Below are 15,777 nucleotides of genomic sequence, written 5' to 3'. Positions count from 1 at the left end.
TGTTCTCGCGAGATCTCCTCCTCGCCTCGCGAGAAGTCGCGGCCACGCACCCTTCTCCTCCTCCTCCCTTCTATTCAGTCGGCGCATGCGCAGGACGGAAAGCAAGAGAAGCGAGGAGGCGGGGCTTAGGGGGAATCACATGACGAGGCGGTGGACTAAACTATCATGGCGGACGCCGATTGCCATGACAACAAAGAGAGAAAATGGCGTCGCGAAGTGAGGCGCTGTTAAACGTAAACAGACGCACTGTGTTTTTATTAAGCAAGGCCCTCATTCAAGTCCCAAAATGGGGGCAGTCAAAGCGCCTCTTGCCCAGTAAAGCCCAGGCTCACTGCCTTATGAGTGAGGAAGAGTTCAAGGCACACAACAACAACAACAACAACAACAACAAAAGGGACCCAGAGCAAAGCTGAGACAAGGCTCTCAGTGCTTTATGAAGGACTGGCCCTTTTCTAAAGGCCCACCTTCCACCTTCTGTGGCTGGGAAACAGTCCTTGAAAACTCACTCCAAAAGGCAAACCTTGGTTTTTGCCATTGTATGTCACATAAGAGACAGACACCAGTTTACTATGGCTTTGTATATGAAATATGATGGGACTGGTCGACTGGAGCATCCATGGATTTGGGCTCCCACAAGGGGTCCTTGGAAGGAAACAGTCCCCAAAGGATGCCAAGGACACCCTCTAATAACAACAATAATAATCTATTGTATACAGTGGGACTTGGGCATCCACAGATTTTGGTATCCACAGTGCCAGTGGGGTCCCAGAACCAAACCCCAGCAGACACCAAGGACCCACTGTCACAATAACAATAACGTTTACAGTGGGACTTGGGCATCCATGGATTTTGGTACCCACAAGAAGCCCTTGGAAACAAACCCCAGCAGATGCCAAGGGCCCACTGCACTGACCCCGGCGGCGCCAGACCAAAGCTAGCCACCTTTCCCTTACCCACTTCATCCTTCCCTGGACTTTGGGGGCAGAAGAGGAGGAAGGGGGTCCCGACTAGGGCATCTCTTGAACTCAGCCCCATCTTTGGCAGCAGCCCCTGGCCTCCTGCCTCTTTGGTGATGATGATGGTGCTTGGCTGGTGCTGAGTCACAAAAGGGCCCAGGCAATGCAAGCAAGGCTGCAGTTGAGCCAATGTAGGGGGCAAGGACTGATGGCTGATCTATGGGGCGCTCTCACAGCAAACATGAAGATGTGGCATCAGGTAAAGTGTGCTTCCTTACAGAGGGATGTCCAAGAAAGGGACAGGTCAGTGCCAGGTGGAGCAGAGTCTGGTCAAGTTGGAAGGGCAGGCAACCTCCCTTATGGCTAGGCCTTTTAAATGCAAGGAATGGGAAGGGGAGAGTTGCCAGTTTGGGGTGAAGAACCAGAGTCATGTCTGTTGTTGTTGTTGTGTGCCTTGATTTATGGGGTTTTCTTGGCAAGATTTGGTTCAGAGAAGGTTGACTTTCCAGTGTGACTTGATGGAGGTGTCCATTGGCTTTCATGGCCAAGCAGCGATTCGAACCCTGGTCTCTAGAGTTGTAGTGCAACACTTGAAACACTGGCTCATTGTGGCCTTGTGTCCATACTACCCCGTTATCGCTGTTTGATACCGCTTTTGCCTGCCTTGGATCCAGTCTTAGGGAGTTGTAGTGCAGTCTGTAGGCAAAGAATTAGGATAAAGCAAAAAGGGAAAACAACAGTGGTGTTATCTTGGCTTCTCTTCTCATTCCTTCCAATGTTTAGGTTCCTCGCAAGCAACTCACATGCCTCGAAACGCAGAGACCAGCAAGCCCAAAGACGCCAAGACAACCTTCCAAGAGACGTCCCCACATCCACACCCTGCAAACGTCCAGCCGTCGACATCCAGAGCTGTAAGGAAACCCCCGCCGGTAGGAGAAGGTAAGAGAGGCGGACGCAGGGTGGCCAGATGTCCTGCTTTTCCAGGACGCATCTGGCATTTCAACCTCTTGTCCAGGAGGAATTCCAAAAGGCCTCCGTAGGGAGCATGACAAGGAAGCATGGACTTATGTTTACATTAGTGTCCTGAGCCTGTTTTCTTTTTCTGGTAATGTCCTACATTTTTCTTAAATATTCTACATCTTCCTTGAATGCCCTACATTTTGCAGTGCCATGTCCTCCTTTGCAGTTAGGATATTTAGTCACCTGGGGCATAAGGGACGTCGCTGTTCTTGACCGCCACTGGATATGTACATATGTATGTGTGTGTGTGTGTGTATGTGTGTGTATATATATGCTTGTGTGTGTGCATATACAATGGTATCCATTGGGGTTTGGATCCAAGACCCCTGTGGATCCCAAAATCCATGGATGTTCAAGTCTCATTGTACAGTGGGCCCTTGTTATCCGCTGGGGTTTGGTTCCAGGATCCCCAGTGGACAACAAAATCCATGGATGCTCGAGTCCCATTAAATATAATGGCACAACAAAATGGTATCCTTTATATAAAATGGAAAAGCAAGGTTTGCTATTTGGAATGTATACTTTTTTGGGATATTTTCAAGCCATAGATGCTTGAATCTGTGGATGAAAAAAATCCATAGATAAGGAGGGACGACTGTATACAATACCATTGTCAAATGGATCCCTTATCTAAAATGGAAAATCAAGGTTTGCTGTTTGGAATTTATATACTTTTGGAATATTTTCCAAGCCGTGGACGGTTGAATCCGTGGATAAAGGATCCGTGGATACGGAGGGCCGGCCATAGCATGTCAGTATGCGTTTTATTTTCAGTTTATGCTTAGTTTTACATAAAGTGGTTGCTTAGTATCCACTGGGGTTTGGTTCCAGGAACAAAATCCGTGGACGCTCATGTCCCATTATATACAGTGGCATAACAAAATGATGTTCCTTATACAGAATGGGAAAATCAAGCTTGGCTTTTTGGAATTTTATTTTGTTTGAATATATTTTTAAGCTGTGAATGATTGAATCGGTGGATACGGAGGGCTGACTGTAGTATGTTAGTTTCAATATATATTTTTAGTTATTATGCAGTTGTCTCTTGGTATCCACTGGGGTTTGGTTCCCTCTGGATGCCAAAATCCATGGATGCTCAAGTCCCATTATATACAAGGGAGTATTATTATTATTATTATTATTATTATTATTAGTCATATGAGAGTGGGCCCATAGTATCTGCTGGAGCTTGGTTCCAGGAATCCCTGTGGATACTCAAGTCCCATTATATATAAGTATTGGCGAACATTTAGAGACTGCGACCTCAAACCCACTTATTTATTGCAAAGTGCCGCCTATCCCTCTGGCTTTCTAGTAATGAACTCTGGAGAACTCTATGCTGGGACAACAGCACACATGGCCACAGAGAGGGCTCTAGGTGCCCCTTTTGGCACGCATGCCATAGGTCCGCCACCTATGGCACTATGATAAGCACCACTTTCTCGGTTAATCTCTTCTTTGCAGTCTCTACGGATAAAATTGTGAGGAAGAAGCGCTTGATCCCGAAGATCATTGTCACGGGGCCCTCGGAGGAGGTCCTGGTCAACAGCTTGACCGACATCCTCCCAGAGACCAGAACCATCCGGGACACGGAGGAGTACGGGCCGTACAACGTCCACACCAAGCCCAGCACCGTAGACGCCTACAGGGCCGCCAAAGACCAGTGAGGGCCCATGCCACCATTGCTGCCGCCAGAGAGCCAAAATGAAATTCGGGGTGGTGGGGGCTCCTTAAGGAAACCTAGCAGCCCAGTCCTGGCCCCCTTCATTCAATAAATGGACCTCTCTATCACCACAATGGACCCTTTGGTGGTTTCACTTGATGGTTGGAGACAAAGGAGGAAGAGAGGCCAAGCACGGCCAGATGTTAAATGCCGGAATTGGATGCTTCCAAATAAATATGTTTGGTAAATGGCTTTGAAAGGTTCCCAGTCAATTCCAGACACCCCTCTCTTTCCCTCTCTGCTGCCTGGGAAGGCAAGATATCATTGCAATAAACCAGCAAAGTTCCAGAATCCTCCCCTGTTGGAAATGATGGGATTTGTAGTCCAAAAAAGGAAGTTTTTCAAAACTTTGGTCCTGGGTTATACCTTGGGGATGGCGTCCTAGAAGCGAGAAGCGGTGGACTCGCCTTCGCTGGAGGTTTCTTGACGTAGGTCCAGAACACACGGCAAAAATAATCCCGTTTCAGACCGCTTAAACTGCCCTGGCTGAGTGCTAGGGAATCCTGGGGATTGTAATTTATTGTGGTACTCGGTATTGTAGTTTCCCAAACTACAGTTCTCAGAATTGCCTAGCATTGAGCCAAGGCAGTTAAAGCGGTCTCAAACTGGATTGCTTCTGCACCATAGATGCCCATCTATGAGAAATGCTTTAGCCAGGGAATGTGATGCCTTGGCTTTTGTGATGGTGCACAAACTTTTTTGTTTTGTGTAAGAAATAATTTGCAATATTGCGTATAGACTTACCTTCCGGCTTTTGTGTATAAAGTGTATACAAAATGTAAATGAATTTTGCGTTTAGATGTGGGTCCCATCTCCAAGATATCTCATTTGTCGATGCAAATACAAGGCAGATTTTGTATTCCAAAATCCCCAAAAATAAATAAATCCCAAACCCCAAAAACGTCTGAACTTGTACTTGGACCCCACTGCTATAGGCGCATCCCATGGCATCCTGGGATTTGTAGTTTAGGGAAGGGATACTTGGAAGAACTCCCTGCCAAAGACACCCAGAATCCACAAAACAGCGATGATATTGGCCATACAAAAAAGTTTTAAAGTATTTTTAACACATTTTAATCTTTTTAATATGTATTTTATTCTTACTTGTTTTACTATTGTAATAATTTAATTCTAATGTAATGTACTATTTTTGTATGCTTTTTTGTATACTGTTTTAATGTTGTGAGTCCCAGAAAAAGGTGGGATATAATGATGATGATAATAATAATAATAATAAATGTTTATCTATATAGCGCCGTAAATCTACATGGCACTTTACGGAGATCGTAAATTCAACACATAACCTGCCAATGAAGTGCAACCTAAAAAGTCATGAGATATAAGTAATATATCTTTTAATATTGCAAAGCCATTCTGAGTCCCAGAGAAAATAATGGTATACAAATAAATATAATAATAATAATAAATATACTGTGATTAGGCTAATGAGCTCGTTAAAATACAACCACAACCCTATAAAAACTATTTAAAAACCAGGTAATACCTCAACAATCTTGAGAAGATTAAACAATATCAAACTAGTTTGAAAATAAAAATAAAAAGTCTTTCATTTGGGTTTGAAGCCAAAGGAGAAATCATCTGTAAATGTCTGAGGGGGCATAATAATAATAATAATAATAATAATAATAATTTGGGCATTTTGGTTGGAATGAGATGGCAAATGGCTCTCGGGCGCCCTCCTGTGGCTGAAGTGGCGCACTTTGGCCCCTTGGTGCATCCCGCTACTAGATCCATCCATCCCGATGTATCGATCTATGGCCTCAGCCATGGACCTTGGGCGAGGAGTAGGAGGAAGAGGAAGAGGAGGGCGGTGTGTCCCTCCCTCTCTCAACCTGAGACAGAGGCCATCCCTCTCCGTCTGCATCCGCCTCCCTTCATATATATATATATATATATAATTGTGTATACGCTCACAAGTCACACTCTCTCAGCCTCAGGGGAGGGCCATGCGAAACCCCATATATATATATATATATATATATACACACACACACACATTATTTATTTATTTTTATTCATTTATGGTATTTATACCCCGCCCTTCAGCCCTAACGGCTATCAGAACAGCTTACAATTATTTTTAATTAGACATTAATATACACACACACACATATATATATATACACACGCACACACTAATATATATACACACACCCCTCCCATCCCTGGCTCTGGGTCGCTTGCGATGATCCCCAAAAGTGTGTCTCCAAAATGTCTCTTGCAACCAAAAGCAAAGGAAGGAGAGCGCTTCCTCTCCTGTCCAGCAGATGGCGATGGAGGGACACACAAAACATCCCGTAAAAGGAAGAGAGGCGGAGGAGGGAGGAGGAAAGCTGCAGCCATGGCTGCAGCAGCTGCAACCGGACCTGGACCTGGTCCGCCCGAACCGGAGCCCGAGGCCCTCCGCCTGAAGCAGATCCGCCGAGGGGGAGGCTTCTTCAGTGTCCCTCCGAGGCACAGGGTGAGTGGCAGGACTACACATCCCAAGGGTCACCACCATTATCATCACTACCCCTTTTGCAAGCCTGGCTAAAGAGTGGGAGACCTTTGCATTGACCTGTCACATTGCAACTACAGTACTCTTATTCTTATTCCTATGGGGCAGCGCTTGCAAAGCTCCTTGCACTGCAGCCCCCATCCCAGGGCTGAGCTGCCTGCACAAGGCTGAGACGCCATAGGTTTCCTGCATGGAGGAGGCTGAGACTCTCTAGCCCTCCTGCTGAACAAGGCTGAAGGTTTAGTCCTTCTATATGCAAAAGGCTGAGACTCTGTAGCTCTCCTGCATTCTTAACCAAAGAGAAGGTTAAGAGGTGATATGGTAGAGCCCTGTTTAAATACAGTACTTGAAGGGATGTCATATGGAGGAGGGAGCAAGCTTCTTTTCTGCTGTTCCAGAGACTAGGATATGGAGCAATGGATGGAAACTATAGGAAAAGAGATTGTACCTTAACATTAGGAGTGACTTCCGGACAGTAAGAGCTGTTCACAGTTCAGCAGTGGAATACAATCCCTCGGAGAGTCTCCTTCTTTGGCGGTCTTTAAGCAGAGGCTGGATGGCCATCTGTCCAGGGAGGGCCTGGGTTATGTCCTCCTGCGTGGCCAAAGTGGACTGGACTGGGTGGCCATTGGGGTCTCTTCCAACTCTATGATTCTATCCACAAGGCCAAGACTAGTCCATAGCTTTCCTTCATGCACAAGGCTGTGACTCCATAGCCCCCATTTACGGACCTTATTTGGACCACAGTTGCCAGCATGAATTGGCTGGGGAGCATGGGGTTTGTTGTCAAAACAGACTTTCTCCCCAGTCCGCAAGCCCTGCGTCCTCAGCAGCAGCAGCAGCTCCTTCAGGTCCAGGTTTGTGTGACCTTCCATTTCTTCTTCCAGCTGGGAAGATGCCGGAGCGTGAAGGAGTTCGAGAAACTCAATCGGATCGGAGAAGGGACCTACGGCATTGTCTGTGAGTGACCCATAACCCAAGATGCAGGGAAGCATAAAACCATGGAGCCCCAGAGTCGGAAGGGGACCCCAGGGTCATCTAGAAAGACCCCTTCTTTGGTTTGGTTCCAGGACTCTTCATGGATTCCAAAATCTATAGATGCTCAAGTCCCTTTATATACAATAGGATATTATTGTTATTGTTATTATTATTGCAGTGGTCCCTTGTTATCCACTGGGGTTTGGTGCCAGGACCCCCATGGGTACCAAAATCTGTAGGTGTTCAAGTCCCATTATATACAATGCGGCATTATTATTATTATTATTATTATTATTAGTCCTTGGAATCTGCTGGGGTTTGGTTCCAGGGCCAGCCACGGATATCAAAATCCGTGGATGCTCAAGTCCCATTATATTCAATGGGATAGTAACATGGGGTCCCTGATATAAAATGGCAAAATCTAGATCTGCTTTTGGGAATTTATATTTAATATTGTCATGCTGTGGGTGGTTGAATCCATGGAGAAAGAATCTGTGGATATGTAGGGCTGATCGCAATGGGATTTGAGCATTTTGGTATCCACAGGAAGTCCAGGAGCCAAACCCCAGAGAAGACCAAGGGCCCCCGGTGTATAAAACACAGAATCTGCTAGCCTTTTCTTTTTGCAAAAGCATGCTTGCGTGTGATCCAACAGAAGCAAGTCCTTCCTTCCTTCCTTCCACAGTTGATTAAATCTGTAGGTCTAGATATCTAGGGTGGGAATTGTGTGGCCTTCCGGATGGTAGTTGACCGCAGTTCCCAGCATCTCAAAGCAGGCATAGCCATGGATGATCCATGATGGGAGTTGCGGTCCAGCAACATCTGGAAGACCATGCTTCACACCACTCAGCTAAGTGGGATGGCTACTAGGATGGGTTGGAAATGGGGCCAAGAAGCTGCGTCTGGGGCCTGTGGGTGACCTATAAGCTGCGTTTTCCCCACCCTTGGCTTTCATCCATTCATCAAGGAGGAAGATGGTTGACCCAAAGAAGAGAGTTCCTATTGTTCTGCCTTTTCAGATCGTGCCCGGGACACCCAGACGGACGAGATTGTGGCTCTGAAGAAAGTGCGGATGGATAAAGAGAAAGACGGTCAGTGCCAAAGGAGACCCACCTTCAAGGGTTTGGGTCAAAGAAACAGGACCACTACAGCCCCTTATGGGGACCCTAAGGCAAAAACCTATCATGAGGTTTTTCTTTGTCCAGAGGAGGTTTACCATTGCCTTCCTCTGAGGCTGAGAGAGCATGACTTGCCCAAAGTCACTCAGTGGGTTTCAATGGCTGAGTTGGGAATCGAACCCTGATCTCCAAAGTCGTACTCCAACACTTAAAGCACTGCGCCACGCTGGCTCTCGAAGAAGGTCTCGGGAACTTATTTATTGTATTTATTTCAAGGATTTTGATCCCACTTTTCTCTACAATGAGATTCAAGGTAGGTTACAATTTGTCCCACAAGGATTCATGTTGGATATACAGTACTTAGCTTGGAAAAGAGAAGACAGCGGTGACATGATACAGCTATCTTTAAATATCTGGCTACAGAAATGGAAACTGTAAGAAAAGTGGAAGCTGGTGAAAGAAAAAGAGGTGCGTTTTGCATCCCGTACTGTCTTCATAACCTCTTAATGGGGGCCTGTTTTGCACCCAACAGGGATCCCCATCAGCAGCCTGCGAGAGATCACCCTCCTCCTGAAGCTCCAGCACCCCAACATCGTGGAGTTGAAAGAGGTGGTGGTGGGCAACCATCTGGAGAGGTACCAACCAGACCCATCATATTTCCTTAGGGCAATGAGAAGTGGGCACTGGCTTCTCCTTCCTCTACGCTTCGCACCTGGCACTGAACACTTGCATGGCTGAATGGCCAAAGGGGCTCAGGCCGGGTCAAAGTGGCAGAGGTTGCCTTCAAACAAGCGTGAAAGGAAAATTGGGGGACAGGGCAAGTCAAGAGCAAAGGCAGCTAGCAGTGTTGCCTTTCAATGTCTTTTAATTCTAGTGATAATTATACGTTTTAGTGTTTTAGTGACGTGGACTTTTTTATCTGTATCTGCTTTAAATGTGGGAAAATGCACTGAGTCCCAGAATAGGGAAGAAAGTGAGATAAGAACAGATAGATAGACAGTAACAGCAGCAATAAAAATATTGCACCTTTCATTTATTTATATTTCATCTTTATTACCACTGCTAGTTGTCGTCGTCGTTAAAATCTAAACCAGGCAGAGAAGAAAGCAAAAATATAGTTTTCATGGGAACTTGTTGTTGTTGTTGTTGTTGTTGTTGAACTTGAGCACTCCAGTGGTCTCTAAGTGGGAGGGGGATTCTGGGGAAAGTACCTTTTTCAAGTCTGCTCCAAAATGCAGGTTGACTCTCCTTTAACACAAATGTTTGGGACCAGAAGTGCTTTGGGTTTTTGTATCTTTTCTTTTTTGTGTGTGTGTGTCTGGATTTTGGAATACCTGTATTTGCTGTCCTGTCTCTAAATGCCGCACGAAAGCTGTGTGTCTCTCTGTGTGGTTTTGTTCCTGCAGCATTTTCCTGGTGATGGGCTACTGCGAACAAGACCTGGGAAGCCTCCTGGAGAACATGCAAGCCCCTTTCTCCGAAGCCCAGGTGCGTACAAAACAGCCGCCCCGTTTTGCTTGGCCTTGCAAGAACGGAGAAAGAGTCCCCAGCAGCCCTTCCGCACTACACAGTTACTACACTACAATGCCACTGTTATCGGCCCATATTTATTTCATTTATATTCCGCCTTTCTCCTGACATTGAACCCAAGGTGGCTTACAAGGCCAGTTGAAACAACATACAGCTAAAACCTTATTCTATAATAAAATTAAAATAAAAAGCAATTCCACTAAAAGCACAAAGTGTGAAGTCGAAGGCTTTCAAGGCCGGCATCCATAGATTTTTGTGGTTTTTTTGGGCTATATGGCCATGTTCTAGTAGAGTTTATTCCTGATGTTTCGCCAGCATCTTTCTCTGAAGATGCCAGCCACAGATGCTGGTGAAACATCAGGAATCAACTCTATTAGAACATGGCCACAGAGCCCGAAAAATCCACAAAAAACCAAGTTTAAAGCACATTTTAAAATAATAATAAAATGACAAGGTACCTGCTTGAAAGGGTCTTCTTCACTAAGAGTTCAGAGCTAATGCTCTGCATAATAAAACTGTCCTTGCTTGCTATTGGAAAGAGAGCAGAGACGTGGGTCCATGGAGCTTCCCATGAGAAGGAGGCCCAAAGCTTTTCCTCATGTCCTCCTCTCCAAACATGCCTGGGATGGTTGGTTTTGGGGATGAGAAACAGCCTTGGGAAAACAGCTCTAGCCCCATTTTGTGACACTACGTATTTCCAGGAATTTCATTGCTCTGGGTTGGGTTCCCAAAGTATTTGCTGTTTCTGCATTCAGTTGGTTCAAAAAGATCCCATTTAGCTTTGCGTATTGTGTATCTCAGGGTCTCAAATGCCTAGAGCAGAAGGTTCCAGTAATGGGGAAAATAATGCATTTAAAAAAAAGACCTGTTTAATGGTGCTTCATTCATTTGCTCCTGCTCTCCCCACTTTTCTCCCCCGGCTGCAGGTGAAGTGCATCATTCTCCAGGTCCTGAAGGGCTTGCAATACCTTCACGACAACTTCATCATCCACAGGTATGGGAAGAGATCCAGCCTCCAGCCCCATCTATTCTCCCATGAATCTCTCCGAGATGGGAAACCATCCTTCCCAAATATCTCTAGGAGCATTTGGGGACTATAACTCTCAGGACCCCTGAACAAGCATTTGGGGACTACCACCACCACAATCCCCCAGCAAGCATTTTTGAGACAACTCCTAGAGTCCTGAGCAACCATTTTGGTATTGGTACTACAATGGCCTATTATCCCAAGGCTTTTGGGACTCCAAATCCCCAAGTTTCCAAACTGTTGGGACTACCACTTCCAGAGTCACTGCATGTTTTTGGGTACTACCAGGATCCCAGAAAATGATGAATCGACGCCTCCCAGAATCCATTCATTGGCACATTTTAGTAGTACTAAAGATGTCACTTTTTCTGAATGCTGGAACTTCTCTATCTTCCACCGACAGGGACCTGAAGGTGTCCAATTTGCTGATGACCGACAAAGGATGTGTGAAGACAGGTGAGTCTCCCTTGGGAATGTGTTGGCTCCCCTTGTCCCTAACACACCTGATTGTGACGCAACCAGACTCCCCTTTGACCTTGCCCATCCTCCCTCCCTTGCAGCGGACTTTGGCTTGGCCCGCGCATACCGGGTGCCTCTGAAGCCCATGACCCCTAAAGTGGTCACCCTCTGGTGAGTCCGCACTGAGTGTCCCCTGACTCCTCCGTCCGTCATCCTGCACAGGATGTGCGCCTCCACACAACAACAACTGACAATCACAATGTGTGAACCACAGCTTCTGTGTGTGTGTGTGTATCCCATCTCTTTCTCTCTTGCAGGTACCGGGCTCCTGAACTCCTTCTGGGGACGACAACACAGACCACTGCCATAGATATGTGGTAAGGAAAGGATTTCCCCCATTCTCCAAGTGAGGATCAGGGAAAAAGCCAAAAATATGCATTCTTCTGGACTTTTGGGGTTTATAGGTCTGGGAACTCCAAGATATGGCTGACATCCTAGATCATACCCTGAAAGCGATCCCAGGTGTAATTTATGCTCCCAGTGCCTTCCTGTTCTCTTTACCAACTAACCAGCGGCTGCAGGAATTTGCCAGACCAACAATTTAGCAATTGTCATAGCTCACAATTTGGAATCGGAGGAATCTGGATTTCAAGAGGTTTCTGGCTCCCTCCCAAAGTCTGAAAAGTTGGTGCCGGTGGCAAAGACAGGGCATCATTTGTATGCAGAGACTGGGAAAGAACAGGTGGTTAGCATTGGCCAAGGTCCTGGGTGGACATGTGGGGTGCATTGGCTGCCAATGAGGCTTTTTCTGGACACTGACTCTTAAACTTTCCCTCTGCAGGGCAGTGGGTTGCATCCTGGCTGAGCTGTTGGCCCACAAGCCTCTGCTCCCTGGGAGCTCCGAGATCCAGCAGATCGACATGATCGTCCAACTCCTGGGCACCCCCAACGAGACCATCTGGCCAGTGAGTGCTTGCCTTGGCATCCTGAGCATCCCTGCCTCTTGCAACCATCTGTGTGTGCTGCTTTTCCAAACCCCAGCAAATAACAGAGAGGAAGGCTTAATGCCCAGCTGGGGAAGGGGTACAGATCACCCCTCTCCATGCCTCCTGGAAGGCTGCCCTGTTGCATTTCACTGCTCTGGCAATGATGTGGTAGCATGTGCAGCCATCACAAAAAGGGCTGGTTTTTTATCCATTTTGAAGATGGGTGGAGAACTGCAGCTCCTGGGTAAACCGGCACATGTCTGGCCAGTTTTAAGCCAATTTGGGGGCAAAAAATATCCTCCAGCTTGTTGTGGATGCTTTTAGAGCTCTTTAAGGTCTATACTTTGGGGCCACATTGCCCACACAAGGTGGCAAACTATGGGCCACATGCAGCTGTTTTATGGTCCCAAAAATGCCTCCCTCAACTAATATTTTTTTCTGGAAGTGAGGTGGATTAGGTTCACATCCCTCAGAGTTAAACTGTAGAACTCATTGCCAATGGATGTAATGATGGCTTCCAAGCTGGACAATTTTAACAGAGGATTGGAGGATAAGGGCCACCAGTGGCTACTAATAGGCAGGCTATTGAGCAGCTCCCATATCAGAGAGAGTACAGGTGTCTCTATATTATTTTTGGTGCATGGGCAGAAGGGTAGTCTTGTGTTTATGGTCTCCTGCTGGTAGACTTCCCAGTTGGCTATTCTGGGAAGAGAGCACTGGACTAGCGAGGCCTTTGGTCTGATCCAAAACAGCTGCCTTTTTGTTCCATCCTCTCCATGGAGTTAAAAATAAACATTATTATTGTATTATTTTTCTTAGGGCTTTTCCAAACTGCCGCTGGTGAGCCAGTACACACTTCGGAAGCAGCCGTACAACAACCTGAAACACAAGTTTCCCTGGCTTTCGGAGGCTGGGCTTCGGCTCCTGAATTTCCTCTTCATGTACGACCCCAAGAAAAGGTAAATTGGAGCCCAGGGCTTTTGACTTGTTTCTGCCTCTGCTCAACCACAGCGGGAGAAAAGGTGGGTACAAACTGAATAACGAAAGTGTGTTATTTTCTCCTTTCTCTGGCACAGAGCTACAGCCAGCGACTGCCTGGAGAGCTCCTACTTCAAGGAGAAGCCTTTGCGTAAGTCCTTCCCTGCCTGAGGCCCTACTCCCAGACTGTGGGGTCTTTCTCCCCATTCCACTTGAATGCCACCTGACCCACCTTCTCCCTTTTCCCACCAGCCTGTGAACCAGAGCTGATGCCCACCTTCCCTCACCATCGCAACAAGCGGGCAGCGCCAAGTGCCACCGGGGCAGAGTGTGTGGGCAAACGCAGCCGTCCGTGAGGAAGGGGGCCAACGGCCAGTAAAGGACGCACATCACAGATTAAGGACCTACTTCTCTGCCAGAGAACAGCATGGCTCAATAGATGGACCCGGATAGCCCTCCGCAACCACCACCATCACGCCGCTTGTGCTGCTGAAGATTCAGGTTTTTGACCTCCTGTCTCTGCCACAGACTACTTGGGGTGCCTTGGGGGACTTTCCAGGACAAACAGGATTGCCTCCCGGATGGATGGGACCCTTTGAATAAAGTGTGGGTTGATACAGCAGGGTTATTCTTGAATTTAAATGTTCAACAGGGTGAACACATTAGCCAAGGTACTAGGGCAATATATATTGTACATCTCCATGTGCTGAGTTGCACACTGATCCTATATCTCTTCAGCACAGCATAAACACCTGCCAGGGGAGTTACATTAATGCGGTACAACACATACAGATCAATGGTTAATGAAAATGATTTCAAATCTATTAAGCAGCTGCAGTAAAAGCAGCACATGGAAACAATGCAGACACACACCTTGCAACAACTAAGGCAGTGAAGATGAATTCTTGACAGGCAGAGCTTGAAGATGTTACCTTTTCAGGACTAGCTGGGAGATTCTGGGAGTTGTTGTCCAGAAAAGTAACTTTTTCCAGGCTCTGCTAACACCCAGCCACCACATCCCTGCAATCCTCACCACCACTAGCAGCTTCATAGAAAAGGGGGTTGTGACTCCCTACTGCTCCCTGTAAGTTATGTGAATGGAGGGTACATAGCACACACCAAGTTTGCAGTGGCAAGAATATATAACTGGAAGCAGAAATAGCTTTTCTGCAAGGTAATGGAAATATGTTGATGCTCCCTTAGCCAAAATGTGTGTGTGTGTGTATGTATATATATATATATATATTTACGGTATTTATACCCTGCTCTTCAGCCCTAAAAGCTCTCAGAGCAGCTTACAGATAGTTATTCAGACTATATTCATAAATATGTCAGTACAACTTTTATATGCACACTCACACCTCAAGGGTTTTTCTGCAGTTGATGACTGGAAGCAGAAATAGCTTGTCTCCAAGGTATTGGAAATATATATATATTTACCCCGTACCTTGGAGACAAGCTATTTCTGCTTCCAATCATCAATTGCAAAAAACCCTTGGTCTCCCATAGCTTCCATCCTTGTTCTTGCTCCCTTGCTTGTTCTCCAATTTTGTTTAGCAAGGAGGTCAGAGGCTCTGCCCCCGCAAGCTCTGCATCAGCCTTTCAGAATAGACTCCCTTTGGATTTTTGGGGGGAGGGGGAGGCTTTTAACCAGGAGCCTCTTCTCTGATTCATAGAAGTGCTGCTGGCGCCCACAGCTTAGCAACAAGCTTCTAGTGCCTCAATGTCAAAGAGGAAAGTTGCCCACGCTTCTTGTGACGGTGGCTGGTCAAGCACTGGGGCTTAACCAGAGGCGCTTGACGGAGTGAGAGCCTGGCACAGGCAGGAGAAGAGTAAGAGTAAGGGTGGGCACTGTCCTTATCACAACTGGGGGTTGTTCCTTTCAAAGTTTGGACAAGTTACTTTGAGGAAGGGATCCCACATGCAAAAAATCCCCCCGCCCACAGGGCCAGTGGGAAACGGTAGTCCAAACAAGTAACTTTCCCCAGCTCTGCTTTGGAAACAGTTCCCATCAATGCATCATTCCACTGCTGCTATTTTCAGACTGCAAGTTATCTTCTGTAATTGTTAGGAAACTCTTGCCTGGTTAGTTCAGAGATACTGGCATACACAGAGACAAAACTGGTCCAGCTCAGCAGTCTTGGCTGCCTGGGTTGGCAGCAACTTCATGCCATGCCAGGCAAAGAGAGACAATTCCCAACCTTTGCTGCCTGAGACTCTTGTCAATGGCAAACGCCGTGGAGGTTTCAACAAGGAACGTCCTGCATGCAAAACAAAGGCTCTGCTACAGGTTGAGTATCCCTTTGTCTGAAATTCCAAAATCCAGCACAAGTAACGTAGTACATAACTCTTTGCGAGGCTGGAGAGAAATGTGAGCATCTGTGAAATGGTGAGAATCCATACCTCTCACCATTTCACAGATCCTCAGTCTCTCCAGCCTTCTTATATCTCATTATGTATATGCAAGTACAGGAATTTCACAAT

General features: G+C 46.6%; 2 protein-coding genes across 4 annotated transcripts; both read left to right on the top strand.

The window, feature by feature from the left end:
- The first annotated feature begins 76 nt into the window (after window positions 1-76).
- Window positions 77-4,732, top strand: SPATA33 (spermatogenesis associated 33). 3 transcript variants are annotated; one of them, XM_042438406.1, is made up of 3 exons: window positions 77-233; window positions 1,740-1,895; window positions 3,441-4,732. In XM_042438406.1, the coding sequence occupies exons 2-3, from the start codon at window positions 1,760-1,762 to the stop codon at window positions 3,641-3,643; spliced, it is 339 nt and encodes a 112-aa protein (XP_042294340.1). In that variant the 5' UTR covers window positions 77-233; window positions 1,740-1,759; the 3' UTR covers window positions 3,644-4,732. The 3 variants fall into 3 exon arrangements, with proteins under 3 accessions (XP_042294340.1, XP_042294339.1, XP_042294338.1); XM_042438405.1 differs by having other exon boundaries at window positions 104-216; XM_042438404.1 differs by lacking the exon at window positions 77-233 and adding an exon at window positions 814-1,215.
- Window positions 4,733-6,017: 1,285 nt separating this feature from the next.
- Window positions 6,018-13,912, top strand: CDK10 (cyclin dependent kinase 10). The gene is made up of 13 exons (XM_042438691.1): window positions 6,018-6,181; window positions 7,105-7,177; window positions 8,215-8,286; window positions 8,846-8,948; window positions 9,720-9,801; window positions 10,770-10,837; window positions 11,274-11,326; window positions 11,431-11,500; window positions 11,647-11,706; window positions 12,171-12,294; window positions 13,135-13,274; window positions 13,392-13,444; window positions 13,546-13,912. Exons 1-13 carry the CDS (start codon window positions 6,062-6,064, stop codon window positions 13,647-13,649), a joined length of 1,122 nt encoding a protein of 373 aa, XP_042294625.1. The 5' UTR covers window positions 6,018-6,061; the 3' UTR covers window positions 13,650-13,912.
- The last annotated feature ends 1,865 nt before the right edge of the window (window positions 13,913-15,777 follow it).

This window comes from Sceloporus undulatus, chromosome 8 (genome assembly GCF_019175285.1).
Source record: "Sceloporus undulatus isolate JIND9_A2432 ecotype Alabama chromosome 8, SceUnd_v1.1, whole genome shotgun sequence".
NCBI classification, from domain to species: domain Eukaryota; kingdom Metazoa; phylum Chordata; class Lepidosauria; order Squamata; family Phrynosomatidae; genus Sceloporus; species Sceloporus undulatus.
This window is presented reverse-complemented; position numbering and strand designations above follow the sequence as displayed.